The sequence below is a fragment of the Periophthalmus magnuspinnatus genome, chromosome 21 (assembly GCF_009829125.3).
Source record: "Periophthalmus magnuspinnatus isolate fPerMag1 chromosome 21, fPerMag1.2.pri, whole genome shotgun sequence".
Lineage (NCBI taxonomy): Eukaryota > Metazoa > Chordata > Actinopteri > Gobiiformes > Gobiidae > Periophthalmus > Periophthalmus magnuspinnatus.
In genome coordinates, this window is record NC_047146.1 from 20,891,964 (window position 1) to 20,913,381 (window position 21,418).

General features: G+C 40.3%; 1 protein-coding gene across 1 annotated transcript in view; it reads left to right on the plus strand.

Moving 5' to 3' along the window:
• Positions 1-20,437, plus strand: part of trappc10 (trafficking protein particle complex subunit 10) — a 33,458-nt gene extending 13,021 nt beyond the window's left edge. Inside the window, exons 4-23 of the mRNA XM_033986936.2 lie at positions 4-203; positions 891-1,086; positions 1,988-2,099; positions 2,417-2,664; positions 3,007-3,153; positions 3,910-4,024; positions 4,600-4,676; positions 4,750-4,841; positions 5,960-6,100; positions 6,749-6,858; positions 7,376-7,893; positions 8,486-8,627; positions 8,806-8,964; positions 9,116-9,345; positions 9,600-9,700; positions 10,564-10,687; positions 12,068-12,232; positions 12,806-12,986; positions 17,209-17,403; positions 18,210-20,437. Of these exons, the coding sequence (XP_033842827.1) occupies positions 4-203; positions 891-1,086; positions 1,988-2,099; positions 2,417-2,664; positions 3,007-3,153; positions 3,910-4,024; positions 4,600-4,676; positions 4,750-4,841; positions 5,960-6,100; positions 6,749-6,858; positions 7,376-7,893; positions 8,486-8,627; positions 8,806-8,964; positions 9,116-9,345; positions 9,600-9,700; positions 10,564-10,687; positions 12,068-12,232; positions 12,806-12,986; positions 17,209-17,403; positions 18,210-18,478 (3,522 nt within the window). The 3' untranslated portion in view covers positions 18,479-20,437. The remainder of the gene's footprint in view (positions 1-3; positions 204-890; positions 1,087-1,987; positions 2,100-2,416; positions 2,665-3,006; positions 3,154-3,909; positions 4,025-4,599; positions 4,677-4,749; positions 4,842-5,959; positions 6,101-6,748; positions 6,859-7,375; positions 7,894-8,485; positions 8,628-8,805; positions 8,965-9,115; positions 9,346-9,599; positions 9,701-10,563; positions 10,688-12,067; positions 12,233-12,805; positions 12,987-17,208; positions 17,404-18,209) is intronic.
• Positions 20,438-21,418: the final 981 nt, after the last annotated feature.

Below are 21,418 nucleotides of genomic sequence, written 5' to 3' on the forward strand. Positions count from 1 at the left end.
CAGGACACTGAGGCGTACAAAGGCTCTGTGAAGGAGGACATGTTGCGGTGGCAGAACAGTTTGAGGACGCACGGGTCAGCGGACTGGGTCATCATTGTCGTGGAGAACAATGAAACCAAGAAGAAGAACAAGACCAACATTTTGCCGCGCTCGTCCATCATTGACAAGATCCGCAGTGACTTCTGTAACAAGCAGAACGACAGGTGAGGAGCATCTCTGCGGTGACACGGAGGCTCAGTGGCTAACACTTTAGCCTCACAGTAAGAAGGTTCTGGTTTTAACTCACTGCTCACTTGGGCCTTTCTGGTCCTTTCTGTGAGGAGTTTGCATGTTTCTCCCTCTCCTCTGGGCACTCCAGTGTTCCACATCAACCCAAAACATGCACAATAGGTCCAGATAAACCAGATAAAATCAGCTGCACTTAAATGTATGAGGAAACACTGTCTTTGACTTTGAATAACACAAACTCTGATATTGCAGTATGTGTAGGGCTCAGTGATATAGTGATAAAAATCGAATCATGGTCTCATCCTGATGACAATGTGCTATTTTGGTAAAATCATGTATATTCCCTGCTTTTTTGTTTAATGCAGCTCTGTGGTCAAAAAACAATGCTTTCCCCGCCTATTCCTCCCATTGTTCATCCTCCATCATGCTTTGAGTGACTGGTGGAGTTGAACATTCACAGTGAAACAGTAGCACAGCACATGGCTTTAGTTGCCTCTTAAAGGATGTATTGAAGGTACTAAGAAACATGAATCATGTTAAAAAATGTTAAAATCAAAATTGTGATCTGGCTCTAAGAAAATCATGTTATTGAGTTTTTTTTGCATATTACCCATCCCTACTTTGGTCCATTACTTTAACAGTATTTCTCTGGTTAATTGCAGGTGTGTGGTTCTGTCTGAGCCCCTTAAGGACTCCTCTCGCTCTCAGGAGTCCTGGAGCGCTCTGCTGTTGAAGCTCCGCACGCTGCTGCTCATGTCCTTCACCAAAAACCTTGGACGCTTTGAGGATGACATGAGGACTCTGAGAGAGAAGAGGACGCAGCCTGGGTGGAGCTTCTGTGACTACTTCATGGTCCAGGTAAAGGGAAAACACAGATACAGACAAGGTAAAAGTACTCATTCAGATACATATGAAAAGAGAGAAAAGAGAGAAAGCAACCTGGATGTGGCTTTTAATGACTACTTCATGGTTCAGGTAAAGTGTAGTAAACAACATCCAAAATATTCTAAAAAGATTTTAGATAGATATATTCAGATATAGATGATAAAGAGAGAGTTGGAGGGAAAGGCAGCTCAGCCTGGCCAGACTATGTCATGGTGTGAGGTAAAACAATAAACAAAATGAAGATATCACAAAAAGTCTCAGAGCTATGTCGGAAGAGATCTAAATTGTATCATGAAGCCACAGTTTGTAACTTTTTAGCATTTTAAAGCATGTTTCAGTTTGTTTTGTTGTCGAATTTTTTTGTTTTTTTCAATCCACTGAAAAACATGTGTTCTTATTCTAAGCAAGTGTGCATCTCCATAAACCTGACTCTTACTTGTCCTGGAGGAGGGCGTCCTCTTGCTTGTTTCCTTTGGCTTTAATATTCCACAAAATGACAAACAATTTATCTATCACCATTGAGAATATTCGAAAGTATGGGTTTATCTTTGTTTCAATGGAAACATCCATTTGACCTGCCACCTCCAGAAAGTTGCATACTGTACCATTTTAGATCACAAGTGACTCTGATTATTATGCACTGTTGCATAAATTTTACAAATAGAATTAAGAAACATTCTTAATTCTATTTGATTATTATACCCCATCTGCCAACCCTGGCTGTTGGCAGAAATTATCTATGTTGGAAGTGTCAGAATGCCACAGGTATTTTGATTCATTATAGGTGGTCAGCACTAGTTTTGCTTTGTGTTTAGTTTGCCCTGTGTTGCACACTGTTTATTGTATACATTTCCTGGTGTATTTTGTGTTCCAGGAGGAGCTGGCCTTTGTGTTTGAGATGCTGCAGCAGTTTGAAGATGCTCTGGTCCAATACGACGAACTGGATGCTCTGTTTACACAATATGTCCTTAACTTCGGAGCAGGAGGTGAATACCACATTATTACCACATATTATATACATTATTTGACCCTGGGAGCTCAATTTAATTATCCAAAGTTACTGAATGCCCTATTTTTATTAGGTTGAATTCTTGATCTTATCTTGTAGTAACATCTAAGAATCATCATGACATCATGAAATTAAAATATAAAACTTAATCTACTTTATGTTGGTTTTACCTTAAATATTGTTTGCTTGGTCCCCATGATGCAAGAGTGTGCAGATTTTAATTCTCACAATGTGGTAAATACCTGTAAACGTTGCAATAAAAACATTAAATGATGCTACTTTTCTTCCCTCAAGACACAGCAAACTGGTTGGGTTCCTTCTGTGCTCCTGTCCGCTGTTGGAACGGTCTTTTGCTGCGGCGGCCAATCGACATGGAGAAAAGAGACCTGATCCAGAGGGGAGAGGCCAGTCTGCTGGACCTCAGGAGCTACCTCTTCTCCAGACAGTGCACACTCCTCATCTTTCTCCAAAGACCCTGGGAGGTGACACAGAGGGCACTGGAACTACTGCATAACTGTGTACAAGAGCTACGACTACTGGAGGTATGATACCTGGACCTGGTTTGGTCCTGGTTTAGTCCTGGTTAGGCCTGTTTAGGGAATACAATTTGCAGTGGGCTCCCAACGTAAAGAATTCAGAGTGCCATTGCCATTGCACTGCACGACATGCAGTCTGACCTTGTTCTTTTAATTATACCACATTTTTGCAGTGTGTGCAGTCTGAGCCTGGGGTTAGTAGTGGTTCAATCTTGGTTTGAAATAAACACTTTTTACAATTTTTGAAAATAAAAATGTATCTTAATCTACCCCATAATCTCTCCCATGTCCATTATTGTTCATTTTTAACTAATTTTTAACACTAATAATTAGCTCTGGTTTGTTCAGGTGTCTGTCCTGGAGGGGGCGCTGGACTGCTGGGTTTTCCTCAGCTGTTTGGAGGTTTTGCACAGAATTGAAGGTTGCTGTGACCAGGCGCAGCTGGCAGCCAACTGTTCACACACTGTGGGGCTATGGGCCTATGCTACTGACAAGGTAACACATTATGATCTCTATTTACAGTCAGTCAATCAAAGTTTATTTGTAGGGCACTTTACAACAAACCAGAAAGGACCAAAGTGCTTGACAGAACAAAGGAACTTCTAAAAAAAAACAACACTGAAATACACACCTTTTAAAATGTTGAATGAAATAAAGGAATTAATCATAAAAATATTAAAAAGACCTCGAAGATGAACCAAAGAAGCCGCCATTTTGGATTTAATGGCCTGCACTCATTGGCACTTGTCGCCCACCTCATATTGACAGAAACGTGCACCACGTCATCAGTTCTGAGCAGTCGACGAGAGCATAGCGGGCACTGGCTCAAATCTTAACAACAAATCTAACTTTGAGATGCTTTGAGCATTTACATTTGTTTTAAAGTTCACATTGTGGAAATAGGGAAGAGTCCCTTCTGACCATTGTGAAAGCTGTAGGTCCCTGTCAGCCAAACACACTTTGATTTCACATGAATTCAATGTGGTCTATTGGAGAATTGTTTGTGGGCAGGAGCTGTGGAGCGGCTGCTAATTGAGCTCGATCAGGACAGAGAACAGACCGTCTTATTATAGATTATATAGATCCATGGTCTTTAACCTGAACTTAAACAGGGACAGGGAATTCACACACAGACTGAGGGGAAGACATTTCCACAATTTTGAAGCAGCAACAACAAAAGAACGATCACCTCACTGTTTATACTCTTGTTACACTTGTTCAGTGATTACTTAGAGATGCTTTGTTTTACAGTTGAAGAGCCTGGGGGAGTTGTGTGGGCTGGTCTCAGAGAAAGGGCCCACGTCTGAAGACTTGAACAAGACTGTGGATCTGCTGGCCGGACTGGGAGACGAGAGGCCCGAAACTGGTACAGACTTAAAGAAAACATGTTATACTTGTGTCAGTTATATAGTAATATTTACTGAAAAACACAAGTAATTTAATATTTTACATCATAATATTGATCTGAAAGATCTTAATAAAAGTCTGTTGTAGGGTTGTGGGTCGTTTAGTTGATTAATTGATCGAAAGTGTCTTAGTCGACCAATAGTTGTATTTGTCGACTAACTATTTTATTTAGATTATAAGATGAAGATTTTGCATTTTTGGTACTCTGCCTTTTTTCATATGTCTTTATATAGACAAGAATTTCTTTAGTTGACAACAGCCCTAGTTCGCTGCCTTCCTGAGGTTTCCTTCAGTTTGTTTTTTGTTTTTTCATTTGTGCCAAAATGGCTATGCGACATTGCTCAATGCTAATAAAGAACATGCATGAATCACTGTAACATGCTGTTACATATTTCAGTCTTCTTTCAAAGGTCAGTGCTCCCAGCCTTGTTTAAATTGTGATTTGTAAAAATAGCATAGTATAACTTACTGATAAAGAAAACATTTTAAATAATTGTGATCGAATATTTTAACTGTATTGTTCTTCTTTTACAGTAAACAGTCTACAGAGTCCTTACAAGAAACTAAAAGAAGCTTTATCATCGGTAGAAGCTTTTGAAAGACACTATCTTGTAAGTCTGCTCCTTATTGAGTTTCAGCGTATTTCAACTTTAAACATTTATTTTAATGTGTTTTATTTTATAGGAACTTTCTCATGCTGCTATGGAAATGTACCAGGCAATCAGTCGGATGAGGTCTGCGCGGCTGGTGGGCAAAAGCCTGGCTGAGTTTTACATGTAAGAAACAGAACTGTAATAATTAGAGATGGGCCGGTATATAGTGCTGATATTTGTACTTTTGAGCGTATCGGTTATCTGTCTTAAATCTCCAGCAAGGTTTTATTTTATTAATATGAAGAAATAACTGCACAAAATGACACTGCACAGCTCTAATGGTTTGTGGTAGAAAGGGGCTGTGGGTGAGTTGGTAGTGATTTTAAATTACATATTTTAGTGGAAATGATCTAAATCTGTTTCTCATATTGACCCAAAAATATTGGCAGAACTTATTGACCATCAATCGGTATCTACACTGACCATGAAAAACCACAAACATGGTCAGTCTTTAGTAATAATGACAATAATATTATTCAGTTCAGTTATTGTAAGTGCACTACTGTTTTGTTTTATTTTTTTATATTGTGAGTCTGTAAACACTCCCACACAGAGCCGTGGAGTCACCCGCACCACTATAATGGTGTGCTACTAAAGTGTTTAAATGGTAAATAGTAAAATTATCATGAACAAGTTATTACAGAGACTTCTATTTTTAGTAAAAAATGATTTATAACCACAGGCAATTTCACTAAGTAAAGTCTATCAGATGAATTTAAAGTTTAAAGTAAACTTCACATTTCACTAAAGATAAAATGATTAGATTTTTAGGATTTTTCTTCTTGGCTAGTTTTGACTAATTTGCTCATTTGGGGGAAGTTAATTTAGTAAGTAATTAATTGTACTTCCTGGTTGGGCAGCAGATGTGACGAACTGTTACCTCATCTAATTTACACAATATTTATGATTTGACGGATACAAATATATGATGACGTCTTTATTTAGTTAAATTAATGTTTAAACAGTGAGAAAACTGTGTTCCTTGTGCTTCAATTGGTTGTGCATTTTTGGACAGATTTTTGTTGTATTGATGAGACACAAAGAAAAAAAAAATTACTGTTAGTTCCTGAGATAAAATTACTTGTTTTTATGAACTTTTTTCCATCAAACTGCCATTTAACTGAAGTACTACAGGTATTATCCAATAATTTGCACTTAAACCATTCATGGGTGTTGCTATGACCACGGAGGATGATTGCAATAGAAACCAATGAATATGTGTTTTGTGCACTTGTGTACAGGAGGAAAGGTGACCCTGAGCGTGCAGAGTCCTTCCTGCAGGAGGCGCTAAAGTGTTATGTGTCAGAGGGTTGGAGTCTTCCTCTTACTCACACCAGGAAACAGATTGCACAGTGTCAAAGATTGCTCAACCGCACAGAGGAGTATCCTACAAAAAACATTTATAACAACAAGTGATACAGGTCGTTATAATAAGTGTAGAATCTTAGGTTTACTACTGTAATATTGTGTTTATGTTACTATACTACAGTAGTACTAGTGTTAATGCTTTGGCTGGAATCCCAGTATGGTTTTGTCATTATTTCTCAAAAATACTTAGGAAATACTTATACTGTGAGCGGGGTCTCATTTATAAAGTCACATTTGTACAAAAGTGTTTCATGTGTGACTTTCCATGTTAGGTTTGTGATCTATAAGAACATAACTTGATGTGTGGTCCAGTCTATAAACTTTAAACTTTGGGAGTGTTGCTTTCAGAGGTGAGACAGAAGGAGCTCAGAGAAACAAGAAGTGAGCAGAGGTTTATGTAAGTTCTTGTTTTGTCCATGCATACACTTTTAGTACGAATTCTGTAACATAAAATTTTATAAATGAGACCCCTGACCTGTAACTTCAAACTCCAAATACTTACTCCAAATACAGTAAGTAAATAAGCTTAATGTCTTATGTGGAATGATGCAGGTAAATAAGCAGCATGCAAGCAGGTGGTGGACCCTCAACCAAAAAGGTTACGTAGGTGGTTGGTTCTTACTCTAGCAGTATTCAGTATTGAACCTTAATGATGCGCTCAGTTACCTTCAGACCAGTGCCTTGCTGGCCGGTGATGAGAACCTGAGCTCAGAGGAGAGGGAGCACTTCTGTCAAGAAATCCTCAACTTTGCCTCAAAGTCTGGAGACCAGGGTGAGCCATATATGTATAGTGATTTTTTATTTATTTATTTATTTTAACTTTATTTTTTTTTACAAAATATCACTAACAATTGCCAGTAGATCTTTCAGTTTTTTATTTGATTTCAGCACCATCTTGTACAACCAGTATAAATGTATTTTTGCTAGAATAAATCAAACATTAAAACTAAAATGCCTTTCTACCCAGAACATCCACTATTTTGTATTCTACTATAAAAATAGCATCAAATTGGGAAAAATTAGCAAATGCTATATTGAGGTAAGTGTTGTCGCACCTATTGACTTTTAGTACATCTCACTATTTCTAACTATTAAGAATTCATTGACACATGCACCACATAAAAATGGGACTAAACCCGGAACTAAGCCTGGACTAGACCAAGACTAAAGTAAAAGATCAAACCTAAGTGTATATCAACACTAAACATGAGCTCAAACTATGACCAAACAAAGACAAATATGAACACACGTCAAAACTACTAATATATGTCCCTCTTCCTCCTCTTTAGCTCAGAAAGTCACCTTGTCTATGGGTGTATTTGCTCACCTCACCCGGCTCCAGTTCCACCCATCCACCGCCTCCGTCCACTCTGGTGCTGATCTGCAGGTGGAGCTAGTGCTGCGCTGCCTCATGCCGGTTTCTGTGCACTTACAACAGCTCGTGGCTAGCATCCATTTTGACATTGAACAAACCAGTGGGACATTGGGACGCTCCAAGGGGAGTCAGAGACTTACAAACCCTGGTATAGTTGAGTTTACGCAGACTACAAACTCCCCTTCTTCAAATGGGACGCCTGCTTTAGAGTTAGATGAAATTTACGATAGAAGTCCCACGGATAATTCTCTTAACTCTACTGGAGTGATCTGTAAAAATACACACCTGTTAATTCGGAGGCACAATAGCTCGTCGCCGTCAGAAACACCAAATGGTGCTAGTCCGCTAACGATGAAGGAGGAGGCGCAGATGCTAAAGGTCCACGATGTGACGCTACATCCAGGAATCAACAGCATCAAGCTAAAAGTACCGGTGAGATATGAACTTAAGTTGTGTCCTTAGGCAAGACACTTCACCCACATTGCCTAGTATTAGTGTGGTGTGCGAGTGAGTGTTGCTGGTTGTCATAAGAGCTGATGGCGCAGATTGGCAGCCTTGTTTCTGTTAGTCTGCCCCAGGGCAACTAGTGTGTGTGTGGAGTGAATAAAACACTTGAGTGTCTGGAAAACACTTTATAAGAAAAATGCATTATTATTAAAATCATTACAATAATTATAATGAATTTAATATAAGGTTCAGATGGCTGGACAAACAGCTGTGGTTTTACTGTTCTCATCAGACTGTTGATGTGCAGGTGACATATTAATCAGTTTGAGTTTCTGCAGGTTAGGAAATGTGTTCTTTTTTTTAAGTGGGACTAAACACTAAATCTACATTTTTTGCTTCTTAAGTGTGTCTTAGTAGCCTTTTTCTGTTCCTACTAACAATTTTATTGCAAACAAGGATAAACTCTACCACTCTCACAGTCATCCAGACCCAGCCCAGTTTAACAGCTCATTGGGATTGTGGATGGATTTGTTGACAGTTGTTCCTCTTTCTAACATGCCTCTCCCTCTTGTGTCAGAGCGTTGATCCAGGCACGTACACCCTTCGACAGCTCTGTGTGACTCTGGGCCAGGTGCAGTTCATTCTGCCTCATGTTTATCCTTCAGTTCAGTATGAAGTCTACTCTCAGGAGCCCCAGCTCACCGTCGAGCCGCTAGAAGGTTTGGAAACATGCCATTTTATTAATTCAATGTTCTACATAGAGCTACTGTTATCTGCTACCCCATTACGGGCTTCCTTTGACTGAACAAGGAAAGTGCCTCAAGCTCAGTTGCTGTTATTTCCTTGAAAAATGGCTAATTACCACTAAAAACACCACTCTCACATTGTCCCTCTTAGAGCCTCTGCTGGCCGGCCTGCCTCAGTTCGTTCAGTTCACTCTTCTGACGGGACACTACACTGTGAAGAAGGGCGACGCTCTGCAGCTCAGCAACTCAGAGTCTATGCCCATCCTACCCTCTGCCACCTGTAGCGCCAGGATCTGCAACACCGCTGGAGGTAATCAGGCTGAACTACAAAATATGAGACACTTAGTGTTTTGTAATATTTAATAAGGTTTAAATATTTCACTTTTTGTTTTTTTCTCGTTAAGCAGAGTATGTATGATTTGACAACATCTATAATGATCGAATATGTCTCTTACCCTCAGAACTTGTAGGGGAGCAGGTTTTGTCCATCCAGTCCTCAGAGAAGGTGACCAGTATCTCCCTGCCCCCCGCGGCCCCGTACCACAGCCTGATGTTCCAGCTGCAGGTCCTGTGTCTGATCCCGACTGGAGCTGAGAGACCCCCAAACGAGAGACTGACCAACGGAGAGGTCCGACACCGACCGCGGAGCTACAGCCACCCAGACACACCCATGACTGCCATAGACCAAAGGGTGAGGAGAATACCATTTTAATCCTGTATATCTTACTACAAATGTTTTATAGTTTTTAAAGTTCATATATATTTAGTTTGTGATTGTGATTGAAGCTACTTCTTCAGTTCCGGTCAGATTGCTGGAGGACACTGCCTCCCATAGATATGGATTGGATGAGGAGCAAAACGTCTTCATTCTTAAAACATTTTTTCCAGTTGACAGATTTTAATTTTTCTTTGATTGTATTATATATATTCTTGTCTTTTTCTCAGATGTCCATAGACTGTCCGTGGTCGATCTACTCCACGCTGCTTGCCCTCACCTTCTACATCCCCTTTAAAACCAAACACTCGTTGCTCTCTGCTGGAAACAGGTCTGTCTACAGCCCAAATACAAGATACACACATGAACAGAGCATGTTTGTAGACGTCTAGTGCAATTTTGGCATTATTGGACATACAATAACTAAATGTTAAAGAGCATACATTGCCAGTTTGGACACATTTCTTGATTAATTTACATGACTATTTATGTTGTAGAATCAAAATATGAATGGACACATATGGAATAAAAAAAAAAACATATACTTGATGTCTTCTGTATGCATAAAATGTAGAAAGTAGTAAACACACAGGGGGAAAAAATCATTGAATGAGAAGGTGTGTCCAAATTTTGACTGGTAGAGTATGACAGTTAGACTACTCATTTCACAAAAACATAGTTAACATGTTAATAATAATTATATTTAAGGATTTGCTAAAACTCTTGTCTAATTTTTCAGATTTTTTACTTTTGATGAAGTTTAGAGTGTGACATACGCAGAGGTAGTTCCATACTAAACCGGGCAAACATTATGTTGGGTCAAAATTTGTCTAAATTACACACTCGTTTCGTCGCATGAATAGACTAGTAAAAGTAACACATTTATTTTGTGAAATGAAGAAGTGAACTGTCAGAAACATACCTTCCTTGTGCATAAATTGTCCTCATATTTTGAAAGGAATCTTTTTAGAACTCACCGCTACTTTCTGTATTTTTGAACATTTCGTCTCAACTTTTATAAACGATAAATATTTAGTGCAGGTACTATCCCTCCAAAACAACTTATAATTGGAAAAATATGAAAATCTGTCATGCACTTTAAGACATTATACTAAGAAATTATGGCCTATGCATTTTGATAATTATGTCTTTTCAAAGTGTGGTTAAAACTTTTTTTGTTGTGTGACCAAACAGGAAGTATGTGCAGGTGTGTTTGCAGAACGTGTCGGATGAAGACTTTAAACTTGAGGAAGTAAAGCTATTGGAGAAAGAGGACTCTTCACTACAGCTGCTCTGCTTAAACAACAAAACACAACAGGTCAATATCACATCTATGTTCTTGCATTGTCCTTTTTAAAATGATTATAATTAATAATTAACTCTTTCTCAGTATTTATTGACCAACAATGACATTGAGAGGGTGACCAGTGCAAATGGCGAAGGCACTAACCAAAATAACAGTACTGTAGTTTAACTTTAAACAGATGATTCTGTCCATGATTTTAATGAAACCCTGATCTGTAACATATCAGTGAGCAATGATAGAAAATGCATCTGTGTGAAAGATAAATAACCTGTCTTTCTGGCCTCTTATTTTGTCTTTTATTTGCCTAAGTCAAACTTTTTGTTCACCTTTTTAGAAAGCCCAGGCCTACAATTCCTGTCTGTGTGTGTCCTTAAATATCACGTACGATCATCTTCCCCAGAGGGTAGTGAGTTAAAATGATGCATTTTATGGAAATATATTTAAAGGGTGTCGAACATCAAAACCTCAGCAACTTCAAAGACGAAATGAGGATTGAAATGAAGTTTTTCATCCTATGAAGAAGGCTCAAATTTGAGAGTCAAATGGTTTTGTTTCTAGGCCCAATTTATATGCATCCAATTCTAACTATAAAATGTGTACAGATGAAAATATAATAAAAGAACAAGACATGCATGGCAGACCATTTAGAGCTGCTAGACAAGAAAACATCCATTTGGGTCCGCACTAGAGCCATCTCACCCAGTGCGTCCTGTGCGTCGAGAATTTTCACTGTCTTTCATTTAATTCCATCAGATTCATAAACCTTTCATTCTGCTCCAAGATTTTCACACATATAGAAAAATACTTTATCTACAAAATAAGGAGGTAAGTTTCCCTGGTTATACTTTGGGCTGTGGACAGTTCACAAAGAATATAATACTCACAGATGTTGTGGCTCCAGGTGAGGTATCTGCTGTGATCGTGGATAGTGTTCCCTATACCTTCAGTGATGGGCCCATCTCTCTCCATGCATACAACCAAGAGTAAACCAGGGAGCTCCACACACTATAATACATAGTTCCAGTAGTACATTTGTTTGTCAACTTGTCTTGTGATGAAAAATATCCAGTAGTATCCCACCATGACCACGGCAGCCTGGCTCACAGGTCGGTCCCACCCGCCATTGAAATATTGGTTGGTACTGTATGAATACTAGGGTCTGAGAGGTTTCTTACTGCCTTCCTAACAGATTTATGTGACACTCTATCTGGTTGCGTGCGTGCAGTTTTCCACGCAGCATTTCTTTCTTTCTTATATTTACCTCAAGGCAGCTGTGGCTACAATAATATCTTGCCACCACAGAGTATGGTGTAAGTGAATAATGCACTTTATAAATCTGTTGCACGTTTGTAACAGTCTCTTTCTTTCTGTCTTTTTCGTGTGTTTGTGCAGACTCTGTGCAGCAAACACAGTCTGTTCTGTTTGTGGGAGGTGCGGTGGAGTGATGAACTGCCCTCTTCTCTGCACTGTCTCTTCTCTGCACACTTCTCACCCCTGAACCACGAGCTCTCAGGTTCAAAACCCTTCCACTACAGCTTCCAACTCGACCGTGTCACTGTGAGTATTAATCAACATATTTACACATATCAAATACACTGTTTTTTATTGGGATATTCTACAGTTCCCTTGAAACTTACCGGTAATCCTAAAATATTTTCCCCATCATACTATCACAAATTTTGTTGAAGTTGGACTATGTAACTTTTGCTGGTGGAGGGTCCGTCATCGTTTGTCTCCACGGCGATGTTATTGCTTTGCCTGAAATGTTACACAGTATAGCAATAAACTTGTCTATCACCATGGAGACACGCAGGTGGCATCATCAGGCCATGATACAGGTTAGATCTGTGACATGTGAGTCCACTAAATCTATTTTTGTTGCCAATAAACACGCCTGTAATTGAATAAATGCAAGACAGAAAAGAGTAATGCCGTACAGTGGCAGAGCAGTAACATGAGTTCGCAGTTCAACACACCAGAAAAGTTACACAGGGCACCTTTTAAAATTAAAGTTGATGTGGCGTAATCTTGACAAATAAATTAAATGAATGAATGGAAAATAAAACAAAAAAAATGTATTGAAATAAATTAATGTCTAAATGTGCTTTCTTCACCTGTCCTTGTTGACAGACCTTGTACAGCGTGAGAGCGGAAATACTGCCCCCTGCTGGAGAGTCTCACTGTCGCTGTGGTCTGCTCTGTGCTCTGGAGGTCCACATCACACGGCTCACTGATGCAGCTGAGGGGGAGGTGATCGAGGAGAGCAAAAGCGAAACAGAGGCGCCAAAGACCACCAAGCTCATGTATGAAGGTATGACCAGGCAGGAGGATGTAAGGATGTTCATCTTTGCATTATTATTAATAGCTTTGCAAATACATCACTGGGTTTATGCAACACCTTTTTGAACACCCAAACATGCAATAAAACAAGATAATAGATAAATAGTTTAAAATAATTTTAAAAATATACTTAAAAATAAACTAAAAATAGACTCTAATATAACATCTTCGTAAAGATCGATTATGGATCGATCGACTTCCTTTTCAAATTTGCGGAAATGACAGACCCCACCAGCAGATTTTAATGTACTTGTTTTCATTGTTCAAAACAGCAAATTCCACCAGAATTCCGATCTGTGCCCCGGCTCAATTTAAAACTACTGGGATTCCGGAATGTTGTAACGTTACATTATTTAGGTTGTTGTTGCCATGGTGACCCGTCTCCATGGTGACCCGTCTCCATAGTGACATGACATCATTGTCTTTTTCTTTGTGACTCAACAAAGCTATGAGACTTAAAGCACACACAACTGCAGGTACCATCAGTTCAACTACTACTGCTATTACTACAAGCACTACTGCTATTACTACAAGCACTACTGCTATTACTACAAGCACTACTGCTATTACTACAAGCACTGCTGCTATTACTACAAGCACTACTGCTATTACTACAAGCACTACTGCTATTACTAGTATCAGCACTACTATTACTACTACCAGTACTAGAAAAAGAGGCACATTCATTCATTTTGCCCCATTGAGAGAAATTCTATCAATGGCTACTGTTAACGGATTGCAGAATATATTGGACGCCATGACCCAGGAGCTGTATAAGTCAGCAAAGACGCACGGCCTGCAGGTTGAGGCTTTCTTTAACTGTTCGGTTCATTTGAAGGTAGGACATATGCACGTGGATGCTCATGGACCCACCAGACTTCAGGCTTCAATTAAAGCTGTAAAACTGGCCCTAGAAAAGCTACTGGACTTAACTGGGTCTGGAAGTTCCTTTGATAATATGTCAAGTGATAAGATCAGAGTAGAGCCAGGAACTGAACCATCAACTGCAGGATATTCTGTATCTGAAATCACATCTTCAGAGACCAGTTTAAACCTCAGCAGGGACAAAGTTGAAAGTGCAGAGGAAGAGGAGATTTCTGTATCAGAGTTACACCCCAAAGGTGCAGAGGAGGAGAAAGAGAGCGCTGATAAGGAAACAAGAGATGCAGAGGAGGCGAGAGTGGACTCAGAGGAGGCGAGGGTGGACTCAGAGGAGGCGAGGGTGGACTCAGAGGAGGAGAGAGTGGACTCAGAGGAGGAGAGAGTGGACTCAGAGGAGGAGAGAGTGGACTCAGAGGAGGAGAGAGTGGACTCAGAGGAGGAGAGAGTGGACTCAGAGGAGGAGAGAGTGGACTCAGAGGAGGAGAGAGTGGACTCAGAGGAGGAGAGAGTGGACTCAGAGGAGGAGAGAGAGGACTCAGAGGAGGAGAGAGTGGACCCAGAGGGGGAGAGAGTGGACTCAGAGGGGGATAGAGCGCACTTGTGGGAGAGAGCGCACTTGTGGGAGAGCGTGGACTCAGAGCGGGAGAGCGTGGACTCAGAGCGGGAGAGCGTGGACTCAGAGCGGGAGAGTGTGGACTCAGAGTGGGAGAGAGTGCACTCGTGGGAGAGAGTGCACTCGTGGGAGAGCACGGACTCAGAGCGGGAGAGCGTGGACTCAGAGCGGGAGAGCGTGGACTCAGAGCGGGAGAGCGTGGACTCAGAGTGGGAGAGAGTGCACTCGTGGGAGAGAGTGCACTCGTGGGAGAGCGCGGACTCAGAGCGAGAGAGCGCGGACTCAGAGCGGGAGAGCGCGGACTCAGAGCGGGAGAGCGCGGACTCAGAGCGGGAGAGCGCGGACTCAGAGCGGGAGAGCGTGGACTCAGAGTGGGACACAAAAGATGCAGAGGAGGAGGAGACTTCTGTATGTGGGTCAGATGATGAAATGTATGAAACCTCTGTGCTGCAGAGGAATAGTCAGAGCAAGATTACTACAGATTCAGAACTCCTTTCAAGTTTGTCTGAGGAGCTAAAAGCGTTCTGGGAAGAAGACAATGGTGAGGAGCAGAGGTACATAAATGGACTAGAGCAAAGTGCATCTATTCCCGCCTCCTCTGAGCTTTCTGATGAGACAGAGAGCTTAATTGATGAGACAAGCGATACAGAGTTCCACCCACAAGAAGCAGAGGAGGAGAAAGAGAGCTCTGACAAGGAGACAAAAAATGCAGGCAAAACAAGACTTAAAGAGAAGGAGAGCTTGAACTCAGAGGGGGGAAAAAATGTTGCAGAGGAGAAGACAGAGGACACAGTGTCATGCTATTCAGGGCAGGATAGAGAGGAGTCCTACTCTTCAGTGGAGGAGAGAGAGATGCAATTGAGCTCAAGGGACACTGACGCAGAGGATGACAGCAATGAATATGTTTATTTCTTTCTGGAGAGTCTGATCTACATCCCCAAAGATGACTCCCTCACTCCGCAGCAGATGAGACAACTGGGAGAAGACCAAGCCCAAGTGCTTCGCCATGCACCTCCTCTGCCCCAAATCAGTGACCCCCAAATCATCGCTTACGTCCATAAAGACCCACTGTTTGAGTACGAGCGTGGGGTCTATAAATGCAGAGAGGAGACAGAGGAGGAGAGACGAAAGATTAAGAAGAAGGTGAAAGTGTGCGCTCTGCATTGCTTTTTCAAGGTGCCCAAAAGTCATTCTGTGACTTCTGAGCAGATGAACATGTTGATGGCAGAGGCGACAAGAGACCTAAAGGAGGAGTTTAAGAGTCTTGAGGAGCTGGAGCGACTTGCACGGACCCCCAATGACCCCACCTTAAGGAAAGCCCTGTGGAAACACCTGCTCAAGAGATACAAGCATCTGAGGAGGACCATGGTACACAACCAGTGAGGCCTGGTCCGGGGGGAAGAAAGGAGAATGTACTGTAGAGAGGGAGGAAATGAGAGGAGTGGAGGGAAGGTTGACCAGGTTTAGTCCTGGCTCAGTCCTGATAAGGCCTTAGTCCTGGATTAGACTTTGTTTAGACCTGGTTTAGTCCTGGCTCAATCCTGATAAAACCCTAAGGTTTTATCCAGCATTAGACTTTGTTTAGACCTGGTTTAGTCCTGGCTCAAACCTGATAAAACCCTAAGGTTTTATCAGGTTTTTCTTGTTTTGTCTGATTTTTCCTGTTGTTTTGTTTTTGTGTGTAGGCGGCACGGTGGCTGAGTGGTAACACTCATGCCTCACAGCAAGAGGGTTTGGTTCGATCCCCGGGTCGCCAGGCCCTTCTGTGTGGAGTTTTTCATGTGTCTCCCCGTGTCTGGATGGGTTTCCTCCGGGTACTCCGGTTTCCCCCATCAACCAAAACATGAATGCCATTTGAGACAACTGTTGTTGTGATTTTGGGCGTTACAAAAATAATTGAATTGAATTTTATCCAGGATTAGGCTTTGTTTAGACCCGGTTTAGTCCTGGCTCAATCCTGATAAAACGATAAGGTTTTATCCAGGATTAGACTTTGCTTAGACCTGGTTTAGTCCTGGATTAAATGTGTTTTTATTTTCTATAATTTATGTTTTTTTTAAATAAAAACACCGAAACATCAATGTTTATGGTTATTTCTTGGTTATTTTAAACAATGTAACTTGGGCTAAGACACAAAGAGAGATATTCAAAGAATAATAGTAATAATAATAAAGAATGTATTAGTGCATTTTCTGTTCACTCCATAATCAGAGTTGATAAGCTTCTATTGCAGCCACAGCCGCCCTGGACTGAGGAGTCGAAGGCGCAGATTGGCAGGCTAGCTTCCTGCTTCAACTCCTCCGACCACCACCAGCACTCACACACACAGAGACAGAGAATGCCTAAACCTTGCTTGGTTCAGGCATTCTCTGAGTGTGGTATTTCTGTAAAAACTCGGCAAACATAGTATTAGGTGAGTTCTGGAGATGAGCGATGTATTGTCTTAAATCAAAATTGGTGTAATTAAAAATAGATGACCAATTGTATCTGTTAAAATGGTCAGAAAAAGTTGAACAGAAATAGAACTTGCAATGTCGGCTAATCTTTCAAACAAGGATATGGAGCGATATGTTCGCGATTTTGTGATCCTTTTGTTTTGAACTGATAAAATTTGATACTTTTTTTTTATTTTTAATGTTCTATCCCTAATTTGCATATTTTGCATATACTTTAACCTATTTTTCCCTCTCCTCTTCAGTGGCGGACAGCAGCAGTAACTGGGCGGTGTGTGGGCGTAGTTCTGGGATGGTCCTGATGCCTCTGAGTCCAAACGCGACACATAAAGTCCAGATCGAAGTCATGCCTCTGTTTGCGGGTCATCTGCCTTTCCCCCGAATCCAAGTGCTCAAATACCTGCCCCACTCTGCCGCCCCCAACATACAACCCGACCCCGGTGAGGAATACACTTATACTTTTTATTATGTATATCACCAAAAACACCAGTCCCCAACTTTTTTCCTCATAAGAACCTGTATTTTCGAGGTTCTGGCCTCTGCAAGTTGTGAGTTCATTGTGGTGGTAGCGGTGGTAGCGGTGGTAGCGGTGGTAGCGGTGGTAGCGGTGGTAGCGGTGGTAGCGGTGGTAGCGGTGGTAGCGGTGGTAGCGGTGGTGGTGGGGAGAGTAAATAATGAAGAAGCTATAGCAATGCATAAGGAAGGTGAGGGTGAGGACCACTGCAAAAAAAATGTGCTAGTTCTGTTTTTTATATTTTTTCCATGAACAACTTGAAAGGAGCAGTAACGACAGCAAAAAATGCATACAACTCCTAGTCCTACATAATCGTAAAATACAGGAACAAAAGCCATAAGAGCCATGAAGACACAGGGAAAGCAATTAATATTCAATATTGATAAAATCGTAAAATTCAGTGCAGTATAGATATATTGTAAAAGCAGCTCTTATAGTCAGAATGAGACCGATATGTGCTGTGTGTATCTAATTATGAAGCATTTTATTGTCAGTGAACCAGGAAGTAGCATTACTGTGGCATCAAAACTCTGCTATGGTCTCAGAGTTGTGAAACGTACTTATAAACTCATCACTGTGAATAATTAGGATGCTCTGTATGGATAAGGTAAGTGAGGAATAACTTTGGACAACTGCAAACCGTTTAAAATGAACTACTTCTGTTTTTCACATTTTTAAGACGATAGAATCTTATGTAAAAGATTCTTAAATACTATTTTTTCTCCTCTACAGACAGTTGTGTGGAGAATGACAGCCTCTCTCTCCTGGACAAATCTTTGGACGACCAGGCCGACACAGCGAGTATCCGAAGCCGTGGAAGTGTTCACTCTGTGGGCAGTAGCAGTGACCCCGCGGCCCCCTCCTCTCACCAGCAGAGGGCACTCAACATGCCCCGCCTCGAACCTTTTAGTCCGGGACAAGTTTTCAACCACAGCCTAACGCAACAAGTGCTAGTCCTCCCCACGTCGGACGACCACATAATGGAAGTTAACGCTACATGACACCAAAACTTTTACTTAATGACTAAACCAGAACTAAACCAGGACTCCAAAATCCTGTTCCAGTCTCCTTGAAGTCCACATCGAAGGGACTAAAGAGCAAGCTCTTTCAAAACGCTGGAGACAAGAGTACTACAGACCAGAGGAGCAGGAGTATTTAAATAGCGAGTTTCTTTGCCATATCTTGTACATAGCTCATTGAAAAAATATTTGTAGGTAATTCTAAATATATAAGAATCTATATTATGGACTTATTAAGATTGCACCAAAGCCCATGGATTATGTGTTTGACTGGGAGCGTCCAGGCTGTCTGTGGTGAAAGAGGAGATTAAAAAGGTTTGCACAAAATTCAAGTTATAGAAATTAAGAAAAATATGAAATTTAGGTGTTTCAATGTTAATTATTTACAAAGCTGAGAAGTTTCCCTTTTACATGTTCCATTGCATTTGTTCGTAATGGCTCTATTTCTTCTTAAAGGCAATGTAGCTTTTTTGGTGCTTGTCTCCATGGAGATGTTATTAATCCTGCTCACTTCATGCAGATGACTCCACTAGTCCAGGTTAGAAGTCAGATCTATGGGGAGGCGAACCCATTCATAATAAGAATGCTTGTTTTTAAGCTATTTCTAAGAAATCATGGCAGTTTCGTGGAGACAGGCAGGTTGTGTAACTTACACAGTGCACCTTTACATTACTACATCAAATGATATGTCTTGGTCAGATCTGTCGCCTCATTGCAGAAACGTCTCAAGTTTGATTCCTGTATCAGCCTCTGTGCGAGGTTTGCATATTCTTCCTGTGTTTCTTAGTATCCTTGTTTCCCCCGTCGACTCAAAACATGCACTGTAGATTTACTCATATATTTTAGAGCGAGCTTTTCTTTAACGTGCAATTGTGTTACAATATACAATATTTCAAAAACATACCTGGAGTTGTTTTGTTTCATTTGCACTTGAATAGTCTTGCACATTTATTTTATCTCCCTCTCCACAGCTCAAAGCTTGCACCCACCTAGTGATGTCATCAGGTAGTAGTCCAGAAGTGCTCCTCTGTGTTTCTTAAGTCCATACAACTTCACTACATTCACTCTGATCATGTCAGTGCTCAAATTGTCTTCACTACACAACCATGTCACGATCTGATCCATGTGACAATGTTTGGTTTTTTTTGTGTTTTTTTTTCTTTTGGGTGAAATTGTTTTAGAGATTCAGGGCTTCTCTGTTAAAAGGTGCACTGTGTAACTTTTCTGGTGGATGGTGAGTTTGTCTTATGACATGCGTTAAATGTTTCACAGTATGGACAACTTATCCATCTTTACTCTATTAAAAGCATTTTTGCTGTCAAAAAATACTTGGTTTGGTGGAGTCATCTGCTTCTCTTTATGGAGAATGCCATGTTTTATGCCATTACGTGAAACATTTCAGACAAAACATCATCCCCATAGAGACAGGAAGGCACATAATGCAGCTATTAAAAACAGATTGGAAGACCAAGATTTCCAAAAGTACTTTATAAACAATGCACAAATGTGACCTTTAAACCGCACTACCAGATATTGTTAATATTTTAGCGGTAGAAATGACTTAAATTAGTTGAACATTGCAAACCTTTTTTAATTCTCTCCTTTAACCCTGTTCCTGGTTTAGCTGTGTGTCCGTCCAGTTTTTTGTTTTGTTTTTTATGTGATAACTGTAGAAGGAATATCACTGTCTTTTGTGTCTTTATAATGGATGTATATTTATTGTGCGCGTGCATGTGGGCTGGGTATGCGCGCGCCTTGACAAATCCGTGTCCGAGCAGCTATGCACACGGCGCCCTCTGCTGGTCACCCTCTAGAAACACAAACACTGGACTAAAAGGACAGCCTAATGCTCTGATCACTGCTGTACATATGACAACTGTAAATACGGATTCAGAAATCACCTTTGGTTGCCAACTATATTAAAAAAAATCAACGGAACTCAACTGTTTTTATGAAAGTCTTGATTTAATAGTAGTTTTGTCTTTCACGGTCTAGATAATATTTTTGCAGATTAAAAGAAGTTAAATTAATGGTCAAAATGCAATAGAGGCAATGAGTGACAAGAAAAAAATGGCAAAAAAATACATCTTGACTACTACAATTAAGTTATTTTGTAGGGTTCCTATTTTAATGCATTTCCTTATTTCTTAAATTGCATTGAAGAAATTAGAATAACATGTACTTGAGTAAAACCAGAAATGGGTGGAGTAGTTTTAGGCCTACAAAACAATATTTCTCAAGTAGAAATACAAAGTAGTGGTCTAAGAAATTGCTCAAGTCAGAGTTAAAATGTTTGCCAAACCCAGAATGATATCTCTAGTTTTATACAGATTGCTGTCATATTGTGTATAGGATATAATATTCTGTATCCTAGTAAGTTCATCCTTGGGTACAATTTAACTAGTACCCAAGTAAGATTAACTTATCTGAATTATAATTTGAAGGATGAAATGTTAAATAATGTACAAAGTCTAGTATCTAAAATCTAGTATTTTCAAAGGATAGACCACACAAATTAGAAAAACTCAACCATATGTGAAGGAGTGCTGCAAGAAAAACAAATGTTCAAATCATTTAATATGCTCAACAAACCTTTTGATACTTGCAGGCAGTGTGAATACAAACCAAAACCTTTAGAACAGTGGTTCTTAACCTTGTTGGAGGTACTGAACCCCACCAGTTCCATATGCACATTCACCGAACCCTTCTTTATTGAAAAATAAAATATAATTTTTTTCAAATTCAAGACATATGTATGTTTTACTGGTGCACAAAATAAACCGTGTATTGACATCACTGTTTTCAAAGAATAAAACCAATACAATGCATAAACTCACAACAAATTACATACATACCTTTAAACAAAGACATGACCTTTTTTAATACTACCACACTGAAATTATTTAAATTTTGTATTGCATT